This window comes from Serinus canaria, chromosome 4 (assembly GCF_022539315.1).
Source record: "Serinus canaria isolate serCan28SL12 chromosome 4, serCan2020, whole genome shotgun sequence".
NCBI classification, from domain to species: domain Eukaryota; kingdom Metazoa; phylum Chordata; class Aves; order Passeriformes; family Fringillidae; genus Serinus; species Serinus canaria.
Genome location: NC_066317.1, coordinates 56,521,024 through 56,536,381, shown reverse-complemented (window position 1 = coordinate 56,536,381; position 15,358 = coordinate 56,521,024). Strand labels below are relative to the sequence as shown.

The 15,358-nt window shown below is 36.4% G+C and overlaps 1 protein-coding gene across 3 annotated transcripts in view; it reads left to right on the top strand.

The window, feature by feature from the left end:
- The window catches only part of LOC103824290 (complement C1q tumor necrosis factor-related protein 7), a 395,389-nt gene that overhangs the window by 68,695 nt on the left and 311,336 nt on the right, over positions 1-15,358 (top strand). For all 3 annotated transcript variants that reach the window (XM_030238747.2, XM_050973475.1, XM_050973474.1), the window contains exons 4-13: positions 526-627; positions 1,452-1,610; positions 1,867-2,017; positions 3,163-3,299; positions 4,570-4,701; positions 6,383-6,592; positions 8,681-8,784; positions 11,512-11,652; positions 12,070-12,226; positions 14,319-14,548. In XM_030238747.2, coding sequence (XP_030094607.2) covers positions 526-627; positions 1,452-1,610; positions 1,867-2,017; positions 3,163-3,299; positions 4,570-4,701; positions 6,383-6,592; positions 8,681-8,784; positions 11,512-11,652; positions 12,070-12,226; positions 14,319-14,548 — 1,523 coding nt within the window. The remainder of the gene's footprint in view (positions 1-525; positions 628-1,451; positions 1,611-1,866; positions 2,018-3,162; positions 3,300-4,569; positions 4,702-6,382; positions 6,593-8,680; positions 8,785-11,511; positions 11,653-12,069; positions 12,227-14,318; positions 14,549-15,358) is intronic.

Genomic DNA, 15,358 nt, shown 5'->3' with positions numbered 1-15,358 from the left:
GTGTGTATTTCAGCAACCAAGCAGTGAACACCACCTTTTTTAAACAATACCAAAGAGGGTTTTCCTGATTGCAGCAGGGGTTGTCTGAGAGGAGCCCTGATTCCCTTCTCTGGGCTGCAGTCTCTGCCAGCAGCACTCCTGGCACTGCTGCCCTGCTGGGGCTGTCTGCCCAAGGGCAGCCATTGCTGCCTCCTTGCTCTCCCTTTGCACATCAGCATGTGATTGCTTGTGTTCAGGAGTGCAGAAACAATGATCCCATCAGCAGTGAAGACAGCTACTGTCATTTATGCAGTGAACCATTTCTACATGCTCTACAGTCTATTTCTTGACCCAAAGGAATTAAGTAATGGTTAGATGTACCCTTGTAAAATCAATATGCAATCCCTTTGTTACCACAGTGGCAACGTTTCTCTTTTGTTATTTTTTTCTGTAAAAGTGCAATATCTAATAACTGTAGTCAATTGTTTGTATTTTTTTATGATTCACTAAATTTATACTAAAACTTATGTATATGTTTTTATGCAGTCTGATAATGGTAAATTCAGGGAGATGCCAGAGGGTGAATCATGCTTACCGTCAAAAGTAAAGTTTCGTGATTCTGTAAAAAAGCTTAAGCAAAAGTCAACAGTAAGTACCAATTCCTCCATTTCAATAATGAATATTAATTTAATTTAACCTTTATATGGCTTCATGATTCTGTTTGAAGAAGGAGACAGAATTCAGTCTTAAGCAGTGGCAAAGGTTTTATTTAATTTAAAAATTCACAAGCAGTATGTGCCAATAATTGAAGTATATAAAAGGAACCTTCATCAAATATAAGAATGGCTTTGGGTCATTTGATTAAAAAACCCAAAAAGCTATAGTAAATCCATCTGGACAGTACTGAGGTTTGCAGGAAAAATGTGTCTTCTGTTTAAATCCTTTTGATTGAATGCCACCAGTTGGCAGTTAAAGCATTTTACAGACTAGTGTATTGATATTTATTAACCACAAAGTACTAATGTTAATTCTTTTCCTAGACGATTCATCCTAAAGCTAAAGGGTCCTGGATCCTTCAAAGGCAAAAGGCCATTAGAAATTTCTTTGCATATCATTTGCCTAGGTATCTGCAGTGTGGCCAGAACTTAAACTTTGGTGTTCTGATTCACAAATGGTTTATATTTAAAACAATAAGATGTTAAAATTAGACCAGGTAATTTTTTTAAACAAGACTTTGCAAGAAATATTGAATGAATATATAGAAATAGAGAAAGTTTAATAAATCATTTACAAATTTCAGTTAGCTTCAGCATTTGAGTGAGTTTTGTTTGAGATAAAATAATGATTATCTTGTAACAAATGTTTATACATGCTGCTGTTTTGTATTATTAATGGGAAGGTTTATTCAATTTATTCACTTGCCCTAATTTTCTTAAGAATACATAATAAAGTATCTTTGTCTTCTTTTTTAGTTCCAGGATGATTTTCCTTCTGAGGAAGAAGCATATAATTTCTTTACCTTCAATTTTGATGCTGTAGCAGAGAAAATGAAAACTGGATCCAGAAAAAAGAATGGATTAAATGAAGAAGAAGAGGTAGAAGAAGAAGATGAACAAGAGGAGGATGAAATGGTGAGAACTATAGTATAAATGTTAATATTTTTTTATCCAGAATTCTGTTCATATAATTTTTATTTATTTTTATTATTATTTATTATTATTATTATTTCTGTTTATTTATTTATTTATTTATTTATTTATTTACATATATGTTTTATTATATATGAAACAGGATCTTTGGTTTCCTTAAAAATTCTCAAAGCATACTTTCTCAAGAAACTTTCTTAAGAAACAGACAAACTAACACATTTTTGCATTTAACCAAAAGGATGAAGACGTATGCCTAGTGAAAGATGATGATTTATTCATAGGGCAGACAGATGAAGACCTTTTAGTAGTGAAACCTGTTGATTGTGAAAGCTACACTGAGCAACTGAAAAGGGAAAAAGAATTTCTCTTTGTTCCCAGCATGTTAGCAGGTATGAAGATTGTGCTTATCCATTTAGTTCCTGGATTTTTGCATAGCATGGCACCCTCTGATCTGCTGAGTAAATCTGGTACTATCAGCAGCAGCAGAGAGAGATGTTTCACTGCAGCAGAGAGATGTTTCATTGCAGCTCTCTGACACTGCTCATCCTGTTGAGGGTGAAAAAGTCTGGCAGATGGATTAGCTGGGAGCATGCACACCTCAGCAGGTCATCACCTGCTGCACTGCAGGTGTACTCAGGGCATCTCAGTTGCTTGGGGGTATTTTCCTTACTGCTGTCTGTAGGAAATGCAAGGTGCTAGCCCCTCTTCTGCTGTTATTTAATGTATGCAGCATTGATCATATCTCTTACTTTTTTGCCTTATTCCCACAGAACTTCAAAGGCCTAAAAATTTGCTTTATAGTATCGCTTGCTATTTGATATTTGAACTGGAAGAAATAGAAAAAAGTCTCCCACTATATACTGGAATGGTACCAGTACAGCTTGCAGTGCAATGTCATAATATTTCACATTGTGTGCCTCTGTTTTTTCATGTCTTGTAATTTAGTTCTGACTACTTCCTGTGTGATCCACTGTGTTCTGATTAAGGGGAAAACTTTTGTTGTAACCCTCAGTACAATCTTTTCCGAGTTCAAGGTTGCTTCTTGAAAAATATTGAATCCATACACACAGTGAAACAGCCTTGTAGGCAGGTCTTCAAATTCCACCTGCTGTTATTTGGCTAACATAATTCTTCTATGCATGTTTTGTATTTTGTATGAGACTAGCTTAAGCAAACTATTTATTAACTGAAGGTCTGGTTAGAAAATGCTTCTCTAGTCAGTTGCTACTCGAGGTTTTTTACACTGTTCTGCAAGCAACTATTAACACTAAGTAGCCTGAAGTATTTTTGGTAAAGAAATTTTTAGTTATTTTATTAGAACTGTGGCACTTTGTGGGACTATTATGGGAGATCTGTCTTGATTAAGATAAGGACCTGTTTTAATTCTATATTTATTTCTTTTTCTCCTATGTAGTAAAATACTTCTGACAGCATGCTTAATATACAGTGCCAATCATTTTAAGAATTAACAAACTAAAACGACAGTTACAAGACATTTTACATGGTTTTCTTCTTTCTTCTAATGTCTCATTAGTGCCTGCTTCTGAGAAGATGCCTAGAAATAGGCAGCCCAGGTACCTTGAGGATGAAGGTCTTTACACTGGAGAAAGGCCCTTTGTATCACAGTCCAATCAAAATATTTTAGAAAACCGAATACTCAGACAGGACCAAGTAGGTCACTGCTACCTTTTTTGTTGTAACTTTTATCAGTATTTGATTTATCTTTATAAGTATCTTTTATTGGTTATAGTTAAGTACATGGATGGTCATGCTAATATGGGGCTTTCATCTTCGAAATATTTAGCAGCAGCAGATGTTGGGAAATAGATGCTTTTGTAGGAGCCTGTTTTTAGTGTAACCCCACTGTCAGAACATCAGACTGGGTCTTACAAAACTGATGTCTTTTCTTGGCTCTGCTTGTAACCTGCTGGGGAACAGACCACTGATCAGACTGTAAGGCTAGTTAAATATTGGTATAGATTATCAGAGAGATTTTAGAATCCTTTCAGATTTTTAAGGATGACTTGAAGACTTGGGAAGGGCTTGGAAAAGTAGCTTGGATATATTTTGTCCTCCTATATTATCATCCTATACATGGTAAGGTGTGTATTCAGTATAGACTTAAACTCCTGAGCAGTAGCTGCCCCTTTTCTTTTCTTTCCTTTTTTTTTTTTTTTTTTGATTCTATGTATTCTTCATGTTCTTTTGCTAATCAGATTGGGAACATTGGTATCTAAAATTTTTGAATGGGCGGTTTGAACCCAGTTAATTTTCTGCTTGACTTCATGGTGTTTCCACGTCAACATCTGGCTCAATGGTCAGGTATTGAAAATAATAATAAACATAAATACAAGGTATATAAAGCAGGTATGGAACTAACAGGGTAGGGCAGCATCCTTGGACAGCTGCACTGGTTTAAGCTGTGTTTGAATCCAGGTAATGAGAGGGGTGAATTATCCACGTGAAACCATGGATAGCATTTCTCTGTAAAATACTTACCTGGTCTGCTTTCATAGATGCTGTGTAAGTAGTTCAGGTTTTGGACTAGAAGATTTGAGAGGTGCTTTGATAAATCATCTGAGCTGCCATTTAGCTCTTGTGTAAAACAAGACTTAGAATTCTTTCCATTTTAGTGATCTAAGAAAATAACATTTAAATAAGTGACATGTTGAATTTTTTTTTTTTTCAAACCTATCACACTGAATGTTGAAGGAAAAATAAATTATTATAATCAAAGTTTGAGCAACATCACAGTCTTTTAATTTGAAAACTTACCTCTGGTATATTTGAAGATTTCATTTTGGTGTATTAGGAAAGTTTTGGTTATTTCAGTCACAAACAATCCATAGTCACCTTTCATTCTGTATTTTTTATAAGAATTATGATTTTGCAAGTCATTCCTTTATAAAGTAAAAATATATAATTTTGTCTTTCTTTGCAGGGGAAAGAATGGTTTGGTGATGATGGCAAAATCTTGGCATTGCCTAATCCAATTAAACAGTCTTCTACTAGGCCTCCAATATTCTCACTCGAAGAAGGCATTGCACCAGAACTTGAAACAGTGTATAGAAAGGTAAGCATATTTCCTATATGTGAGACTCAGTGTCCCAGTTCTTCTGCACCAGAAACTCTGGTGACATGGTTTTGTGCTAAGAACCATGACTGTTGATTGTTTTTTGTGATTTCATATCTGTTCTTTAAATCAGTTCTACTTTATTAAGTATCTATCTGTTTTTTCTTTTAAAAATGCATACAAAAGGATGAAGCGTTTATGTAGTCCTGGTTGAAGTAGTAAAGTGTCAGCTCATGACAAACACCTGACAATCTGAGCCACTAAGATCATTGTGAGGCTCCCTTCGATATTCTCATGTTTCTAAATTAGTGTATAAATAGAGTTTGCTCATTTAACAGACAGTGACTAATTTTGAGTTATGTAGCATCAATTCAGATATTTTGGGGAGGTTGTGGAGTTTTTTCTTTGTTTTTCATGTTTGTTTTGTTTTGTTTGCAGGGGTTTTTGTGGTTGGCTTTTTCCAGTCACAGAATACCTACCCTGGCAAACAGCAGTCTCAATGTGCAATCAGTACAAATCAAAATAAGTTTCAATTAAAACCATTCAGCAATCTTGAAGCAAGCTTTACTTGTTCTGCTTGCTAGAACTCTATTACCCTTTGGAAAAGCTGACTTTTAAGACTTTAAAATAGAGTGCTCATTTGGGACACATAGGTGTTTCTGACTGTTGTTGATACAGATTTAAATGTGGCCCTTCAGTTGATGCTGGTGATAAATATGCAACCCACAGGCTGCATCTAGTAGCACAGATCTGTGCAGGGTGCTTCTGCAGGCAGGAAAAGTTTACTGTTTAGATCATGCAAAGATAGGCCAAGAGAGCTCATGTTTCAGGAACACCTTTTTGACATGAACAGTGACATAGAAATATCTAAGTTGCAGTGGTAAGACACTGAGCTTAAGGGTCCTTTATGGGCAGAAAAATAGTTAAAGCGTAAGTTCAAAGTTCTCATTTTTATGACACATGATATCTTTTGATGAGAAACTGAATGTGGAAGGATCAGGTGGACTCAAGTGTGCTTCATGGCCATTTATGTCAGTCCTATGCAACAGCTAAATTTCCCTCCAAATCCTTCTTTTTCCAGTTCTCAGGAAGGAACTACAACAAACACTACATAGCTAACAATCTTTTACAGCACCATAATACCTCTGGTGAATGTCTTCTGAAGGATCCTAATAAGGGAACAGGAGTAGTCAGGCTGGAAGCAGTGTTAATTCTCTTCTGATTTCACTAACTTGAGGATGTAAGCCATGGATGTCTTTTTGTTGCAGTGGATTGAAGTAGGCTTTTTAAACTTTGTTATTGAAAACTTTAATTTACTGGTCTGAATTTCCCTGGTGTTTGAATGGGGAAGCAAGTAATATATTTCCTAATCTACACAATCTACAATGAGAGCTTGTCTTCCTAATCTACAAGGAGAGCTGTTCTGAGAGCTGGACCCTATCCTAGAGCTCAGTTCTAAGAGGAAACAAAGCAATACTAAACAAATGTGTTAAAACATGCCTAGAAAGCTCTGCTTTTTCTAATTCAGTTTCCTTCTCTTCATTGCTCAGCAAAACCTTCAGTATAGGATGATATTATTTAATTTTCAGTATATTTCAGCCTCACATGGACAAACAAAAAAAATCCTTGAAAAATACTGTTGTAAGAATCTCTAAATCCATTTATTCCTTTTTTTTTTCAGGCAATAAAAATGACATCTACCAATCAGTATTTTGTTGGACCAGGAGATTTTCAGGGGCTGTTTCAATTGGATATTGATATTTCTGGACTGATATTCACCCATCATCCCTGTTTTAGCCGTGAGCATGTGTTAGCAGCTAAACTGGCTCAGCTATATGATCAGTATTTAGCAAGAAAACAGAAGAATCTTACCAAACTTCTCACAGACAAGGTATTTCTGTTCTGTCTTCATACTTGTTGAGAAAATGACATAACATTTTAAGGTAAAAGCTGAACTTGTCAGAAGGTAAAAACCTAAATATTTGACTGAGTTGCTTGTGCTCAGTGCAGAATTGCATTTTTAAGATTAAGAATTTCTTTAATCTTTGAATTTGAATTAACTCTGAAGTAAAAGGAATACAGTAACATTTGCATAGTATTCCTTAGAGTATCCAAAATGTTTCCCATTGAGTGACAGATTAGACATTACAGGATTGTGTACAGCAGCTCTGACAGGGAGACAGCAAAAGGCATTATTCAATGATGGAGGGAAGTTAGTGAAGTTTAGTTTCAGTTATCACATCAAAGTAAAAGGAAGCAGTTTAATTTCACCAGATTGTACAAAAGTAGAACCCATTTCCATGTATGTATCTGTGTTTAAAATGCATACTGCTGCCACATTTACTGTGGGACTCTTGTGACATGGCAGAACCCGAGGCTGGATGTAGACTCCTCTGTTGCTGGCTCTGTTGCTGGCTTGCTGGGTGAGCTTGACAGGGCTGCTCATCCCTGTGTACCACCACTCTTCCTCTCTCTGTACATTGGAAGTAATGGCAGTGGTCTCCTCTGGTTTAAGTGTGTACACAAACATTAGGCATTGTCAACACAATTCTGATGTCATCAGGGCACATAAGAGCACTTCTCTGTCAAAAATTAGTTGGATTATTGAGTACATATACATTCAAATTTCCATGAGCTAAAGGCCATGATTTTCTACATTAAGAACTATTAGAAGGGAAGAATAGTCTTTGTATACAAGCTCATTTTTATATTAATGTAATGAGGGTCAGTAGGTAGTGTGCAGATATTTCCGAATTTTTATATAAAGCATTAGGTTATAGTTCTAATGATGGATAGACATTTCATCCAGTGTCTCAAAATAATTCCTTGGTATACTTTGTTCTGTTAGTACTTTTGAAGGATTTGCCTTAGTGCTGTCTGAAACAGAACATTTGGGTTATCCATGTCTTCATTACAGGAATCTATAAAGCCATAGAATCATTAAGGTTGGAAAAGACCTCTAATATCATCAAGTTCAGCCATGAACCCAGCACTGCCAAGTCCATCACTAACCCACTAACCCCCAAATACCAGTCTGCACATCTTTTAAATATCTCCAGGGATGGTAGATGTCCCTGCACAGCCTGTTCCAGTGCTTGACAAAGCTTTCAGTGAAGAAATTTTTTCCTAAGATCCAATCTAACCTCCCTGGGACTTGAAGCCATTTCCTCCTGTCCTATCCCTTTTTACTTGACAGAAGATACCAACATCTGTCTACAGCCTCCTTTCAGGGATGGTTTAACCTGGTGATGCTCATGAGGGACCCTATTACTGTCTACAACTGCCTGAAAGGAGGCTGTAGGCCAGGTGAGGGGTTCAGTCTCTTACCCCAGGCAACCAGAGGCAAGTCAAGAGGACTGACTGGCCAGAAGCTCTGCCAGGGAAGGTTAAGTTGTATATATCAGGAAGAATTTCTTCAGTGACATGGTGATTGGATATTGGAATGCACTGGCCAGGGAAGAAGTGGAGTCACCATCCCTGGAGTGTTCAGGAAATGACTGGATGTGGCACTTGGTGCTGTGGTTTAGTTTACATCTGGGAGGACTTTTTCAACCTTAATGATTCTGTGATTCTATTCTATGATGCTGGGGTTCTCTTAATTCACTAAGGATTACCTTTAATAGCCCTTCCTAGTCCCATGAAAGGCTTTTGTGAAACTTGGGGGTTTTTGCTGACTTGTCTTTTTTCACGTACACCTTTGATTCCTGAGCTTTCAGAATGCTCCCCAGATCAGTCTTCCCCTTGATTAGATCTGCTGCAGTGATAAAAGTTAGTAAATCTCACTCCTGTATCCAGGGATCCTAATTAAAATGTCTTGCTGAGGAATCACCTCACAGACATGGCAAAACCCTGTAAATGCAGAATCAGGATAGTTCAGGGTTTTCTGTCACTAGTAATTAGCACTTTCCTTTCAAAGTGCAGCACATTGCATACGTTGTTAAGCCATCTCTTAATTACCTTTTTTGTTTGTTTGTTCAAGCTGCATGCTTTGAGGAGTGCTGTACAATATAGTATGGAAGGTGGTGGTGGGGATGGCGTTCCTGTGGCTCAGCAAAGCATACCTGAATACAAAATGGAGATCAGGTAGGTATGAATTCATTAAATTGTTGGGGTTTAAAATTGTATTTCTTTTTTCCTTTACACGTTGGTACAGAATATGATTCATGTCAGACTTTTAAATTCTACTATAAATAGCTCTAGAAGAATTTTGAGGATTTAAGAGTTCTCACTGATAATTTGCATAAAACATTATGAAGAAAATACAGTTTAGGCTGAAATTTTCATTCCAAAGGGGTCTGATTTGATTATGTTTATTAATTTCCAAGTAGCTATTTACTGGTATGTTTAGTATAATTAAATTTAATTACAGTTTCAGTAGACTTCATCTGGATGCACAAAGCTTTTGCAATGCAATAAGGTATTTTTTTTAACAGACAAAACCCTTAGTTTTTTCCATCCTCTTCCTCATTACACAAATGTTCTTGATTTCCTTCCCATTCTAAGGTATTTTGGCCTTGTTTTTTCCAATGGGTTAATACAAATAAAGTGGTAGAATTTTGTTTTGCAAGATTACAGTTATTGTTCTTGGAGAAAAGCTGAGTTGTAAAAAATTTGCTACAGTTTTTGGCTTGGTAGTGGCAATGTGTATTATTTTTGGCAGATGGACAGTGATGAACTGTAAGTGTTAGCAGTATGATAAAAAAGAAGTTCTTTTGGATATCCATGCTGAACAGCCTTTTAACTAGTAGATGACAAAAGTCTGAAAGTTTTTCACAATCTAAGAGTAGGCAGTAATGTATTCATTTAAAGAAACAGAACTGTGAAGTGATGTAATGGGTCACATTACATGCACAATATGAAGAAGAAGAATTTTTTTAATAACAACTCTGCTTTCAGCTTTGAAATTTACATCTGCTAAACTTGTACATCCACACACTCCTCTTAGACAGAACATAAAGTAGTCTATAATTTATTATTTTATACTGAAGGAAAAAAAGTTCCTTCAATTGAAAATGGAATAGCTTTTATCAGTATCTTATTAATATATCTGCTAGAGGACAAGGAGCAGGAGGTGTGCAGTTACCATACTGTACCTTGGAGACAAGAACTCTCACTAGGGAAAGCATGGGAATGGTGATGGGAAGATTCACTGTGGGAATGAGAGTCTTGGGTTTTGGCATCTGAGGCTTGCTTGATGGTGAACTCCAGTAAGAAAGAATGCATCTTCTGTGTATCTGATGTGTTTTTTCTATATCTTGAGTGCTTTAGTTTAGTTTCATGCTATTATGAATCTGGAGAAACTCAGCTGAAATCAGTGAGATCAGTGTTGTTCAAGTAACAGGAGATGAGTTTGGCTGGTATTATTCTAGAGCTTTTCATATCTGTAATTCAGTTAGGCTACAGCTCTGTTACTGGAAGTTGTTACACATATGAAGCTCAGATGGGCTTAGGAATTTTTGCTGTCATGGTATTCAGTACTAACTTGGACCACTTTTGTGGTAAAATCATCTGACCTGCCTTGTCTCTCTTTTAACGTTGCATTTCCCTGATGGTCAATGTAGAACACTCGAGACGTAGCATGGAAAGTAATCTAATTGTTTGCTCCACCCTGCAATAACATATCAAAGGTATAACCTTTGCTTTCTGAAGATCAAAGCTATAATTTTCCATTGGCTTGAGGAAGAAATGTCATCTGAACACAGAAAACTTTTGCAGATTAGGAAATTCAGCCCTGCTGTATTCACTTCCTGAAGAAGGAAGCCAACATGTGCTGTAGATTCTGATTCAGGTTATTGTGGGTAAAGTATTTTAGCAGAGATGATTCTCTGCTGAAAGGTCCTGCTTCCAAATCCCATGCATTAGATAAGTGTGGTTACTGATCTCTGTTCCTCATGTTTCATCTTATGGCGTCATCTGGTAGACAAAATTACTTGCTACATGGACAAGTAAAATGCAGACTGTTGGCTAATGAAGTGGGCAAGTTACTCATGCTGCTTTCTGAAGTCTGCATTTCTTCTTTGTTTTTTGTTTTCCCTAAATTGGCTTATGCTGTTATTTGATGTATGATGTCTTTCTTTTCTCAGCTCTAACTCTGTCTCTGTTTTCCACATTCTCTGAATATTACAGGTAGCAATGTGTTAGTTAGTAGCAATGTGGTTTTTTTTTTAATCACAGACTTGATTTTGTACCAGGATATTAGTGGAAACAGCCTGTGCTTGTGCTGTGGACATTGACATTGGAAGTGTGTAATGGTCGCTAAAAGTGCTAACACATATGAAGGTTAAAATGTGAAATATCAATTCTGAGACATAAAAAAGACTGTGTTAATTTTCTTTGTGTTAAAAATCTTGTATGTCTGTCAAAGGACTTATTCCATTACTCCATATCTTCAGGTCCTACTTAGTGGAGGTAGAGGCATGTGAAGTTTAAAACATCTTTTGTAATGTACACATGTAATGAGCATTACTTCATAGCAGCAGTGTAGGTTTTCTGGGCTGTTGTTTACATGAATTCACTTTAAAATGTTTTTAATTATGTACAGCTGTAATAAGCATTTCCGAAAACTGTGAGATCTCTGAAGAACAGACTTAATTAAAGTCAGATTGTTCCAAATGAAAGAGACTGGAATATAGGAGGAAATCAAATCCTGCAATCTTCAAGTCTGGGTTTTATGTTCCTTGGATTTAAACCACTGTAGCCATCAATCAGCCTGAAACCCCTGTCACGTGGCTTTTGGTATCCCAGGTTTTCAATCTGTACCACTGAGTGAGACAATTCTGATTGATCTTGTGTGTGTATGTATATTTCTAGACAAACCAGAAGACTTCGTGATGCTGAACAAGAAAAAGACAGAACGTTGCTTAAGACCATTATCAAAGTTTGGAAACAAATTAAATCCCTCCGTGACTTTCAGAAGTTTACTAACACACCCATGAAACTCTATTTGAGGAAGTATGTCTTGATAACACAGTTTTTGTACTTTATTTGCTAGCAGTGGAGTTGTAATAAGATTAGTTAATTTAGAAACTTAGAATTTTGGTATGCCGAAGTAAGACTTTGAGCAGTGCTGGCACTTTCAGCCTGCCACTATTCCTTTTGAGTTTGGGGAAGAGGGAAGGTTAGAATAAGTAATAACTGTAGCAGAAAGGAATGCCTACAGACTAATGAGTGATGAAAGTTACTATCTGGAATTAATGTAATGATCGGCTATCAACACTTAAGAGTATCCATGCTGGTCTTTTTAAATAAAGCATACGTTTGATATAATGAAGTTAATTCATGGAGAAGTAGATTTCTGTTATATGTTACAGACTTAATTGTAATGCTTATGTAATTTTATGTAACATGCTGGTAATTGTTGTTTTGAAGGGAAGAGGTTGATCAGAAATCAGATGAAAAAGCATATGAAGCAGAAATTCAGGCTGAGATAAACGAGTTGCTGGAAGAATGTATGGAGGAATATGAAAAGAAAATGGAGGAGTATAAAACTGAGCTACATGACTGGAAATCCTGGAAGAAGACACAGGTTTATTTAAATCATTCAATTTCACAAAAAAAAAATTACTAGTAAATGTGTCAAAAATTTCTCCTTCTAGTAGAGGAAAAAAAATCAGAGTTGTGTATATGTTTTATGTTCAGATACATTCTGTCTACTTAGAATTTGTTAGGTAGTTGTTAATTAAAAAATTAGAATGTTTTAGGTTTTTTTGATGCATTGTTTTTCTGCTGCTGATTTTCAGCACTTCAGTTCTTTCTTTCAGTTTGGTAATTTTGCAGCATTCCTGTTAAATTCATTTTTTTCTTGCCAAGAAAAAACATGGATGAACTTTGTGCCTATGAGTGACGAAGCAGAATAATTAAGGGGTGTTTCTAATGAACTAGCAGTTGATATCATCTCATGCAAATATATGTTTGGGAATCTCTCACTATGTTCAGGAATGTCTGACTGAAAGAATTAATATTCTAGCCTTTCATCTTTGAAAAGCTTTATTGCTAACAATCTGTGCTGTAGTTGAGGTCTCAGTTATGCTTTACTGGGCTATTGGGAAGTACAGGTGCTTCAGCAACACCACTGCAACAAGATGATCTTTGAAATCAGCTGTGGCAAAATCAGGTTTGCTTTCACAGTCAGGTGGCAGTATACTGGATTCCTTGGGGTGATGGTGATTATACTTTAATATAATTATTGCCCTGCTTGAGCATCCAGGTTTTTGAATACCAAAGAAAAATAAAGCTTAATAAAATGCTTCAAATACTGTTTTCAAGAATCTAGTGTGTCTGCTGATACTTTAATGGAGAGTCTTTTCATGTACATCCAGCTTCTATGGAAGGCATTTAAAATATTTGAGAGGAAGCCAATATGCAGGAATTGGAAATTCCTGTTATCAGAACACAAGTGGGCACATGACTCATTAGCATCATGTAGGTTCACTTGTGGGATAAGATGGATAAGTGTAAACCTTTTAATGAAGGCAGATAGTCATGAACATTGATCCTAATGCAAACTGTTCATCTATGCCTTCACAAATACCATTGTGGCATCTTTTTATTGTGCTAGTCACAAACTGTCTTGAGACTGAGAGGATTGTGGGTCTTTCCTTTTGGAATGAAATTACCTTTCTTTCTTACCCAGAAGTGCTTTATTTTATTTTACTCAAAGTACTTTTTAACTTAATCACTCCTGTTGGTTTCTTACTAGTACAGATCACATTAATCAAACTAGAGACACACAAATCAAACACTAGAGCTAGGTGAGACTAAATAAATGTAAAAGCAAATACAGGAGCAAGAAGGATAACACAAAATTTGGCAAAGAAAGGCTATTTTTAAAGAACAATATGTGAACAAGTTGTTTGGCTTACTATTTTAGTTAATGAGCAGAATCTGTTTGCTCTCCTTCTTCTTCTTTTGCCTACGATGTGTTAAGTTGTGAAGTGGCTTGGTCCTTCCAAGCAAGCTGTACTTCCAAGTAATCTAGAAGTCTGTGAAAGGAGGAACTGTTTTGCAGCTGTTCAAAGCTGAGCATGCATGTAAACACTGGAATTTTGTAGTTCAGGAGATGCTGAAAGGCCTGTGTTGTTCTGTTGGTTTATTCTTGTTTGGCATGAGGAAGGGAAAGGATCATTCTGCTCATGCTAAAAATACTGCTAAGCCAAAAACACTGTTCTCCAGAGTTTGTGGCACATGTGCATTTGTTTTGTCAGTGTATGTGTAGGCAGTGCATCTCAAACAACTGTGTCTACTGGCTGAGTAACCTCCCTTCAATCCTAACAGAATGTACGTGGTAGCTCAGGCAAATGAGAAGGCAGCATCCAGCCAGAATGCTCAAGAAACATGCTGATTTTGAAAGTTGGTAGAGAAGATTAAGTAAATGTTTTGCTTGGAGCACATTATGATTTTGAAGCATATGAATGGAATGTATTGCTGAATTCTGAAACTGGTGCAATCCTTTACAATGAGAGAAATCTTTTATGTGTTTGTGTGTAATACTAAAATTATACTGTCATTTTACTGTACATACACCATCTGTGTTTAGCACTTGTGAATCAAGAGAACAAGAGAAAAAATTGCAGAGATTGAAACACATTCAGAAGGAATGTTATTGTTTTTATATGCAGAAGTCCAAGAAGAAAAAGAAAAAAGATACTCATGCAGAGGAAGAATCAGAAGATCATGATTTTGGTGAGGAACGTATAAAACCCATCCCCCCTAAAATGGCCAATAGCCTGGAAATAGAGCAGCAGGTTAGAGAAAAAGCTGACAGCTGCAGAAGGAAACCTGGAGAGCCTATTCTAGTTCCTGAGCTGACCCTCTCAGGAAGCATAACTCCAACTGAGCAGTGTCCTCGGTAAGATAAATGTTGGCCAGCAAATTGCCTTATTTTTGAATGTCTGTAATTTATTATTGCTTGTTTATACAACTTCAGATGCATATTTAGCCTAGTGATGAAACCTCTGCTTTTGAAGATGATATAACTTAATTCATTTTCAAGTCACAGATAACCTTGTACATAGTGCACTTAAAAAATGCATGTCTGCACAATCCCTTTGAACCCTCTGCTATTCCTTGAGCATCTGCACAGAACAGGGTGAAGATACAAAGAAGCTGGTTTCACTGTGGAGTCTGGGTTACTGCTGGCAGTACTGCTCTCACTAGCTAGTCCTTTGGACAGGGTCTGTGCTGCAGTCAACAGAGGGGAAAGAAAGAAATTGTGTACTAAACCAGAGATTGCACTGTGGATAAAATAAATAAATGCACTTGTTTCCTGTTACTTTCCATATTTGCACACACAATTTAGCATACATCTGCTGTATTTCAGTAATTTAAATACTGCTTTGTTTTGTATTTAGTTCACAAATAGCCTCATCAGGGAATGCTGCTTGGCTCTTGTACTCCCAGTGACTGAAAACTTCAAAATTTTAACTCAATATCAGTTTTGTGCTTTGGAGGAGGAGGGAGGAAGAGAATTTTTTTTTTTCCTAGATAGCTTCTTTTATATGGAGTTAGCTTTTGTGGATCCAAAATTTGACTGGATCATTTTAAAATCATTTTATATTCACAAGAAGATAAAACACCTGTTCAGTAAGAGTTCTAAAGTCATTCCTGTATAGTGACTTCTTTGGAGGAATACCGTCTATTTTTAGGAGGGTTCTGTCTC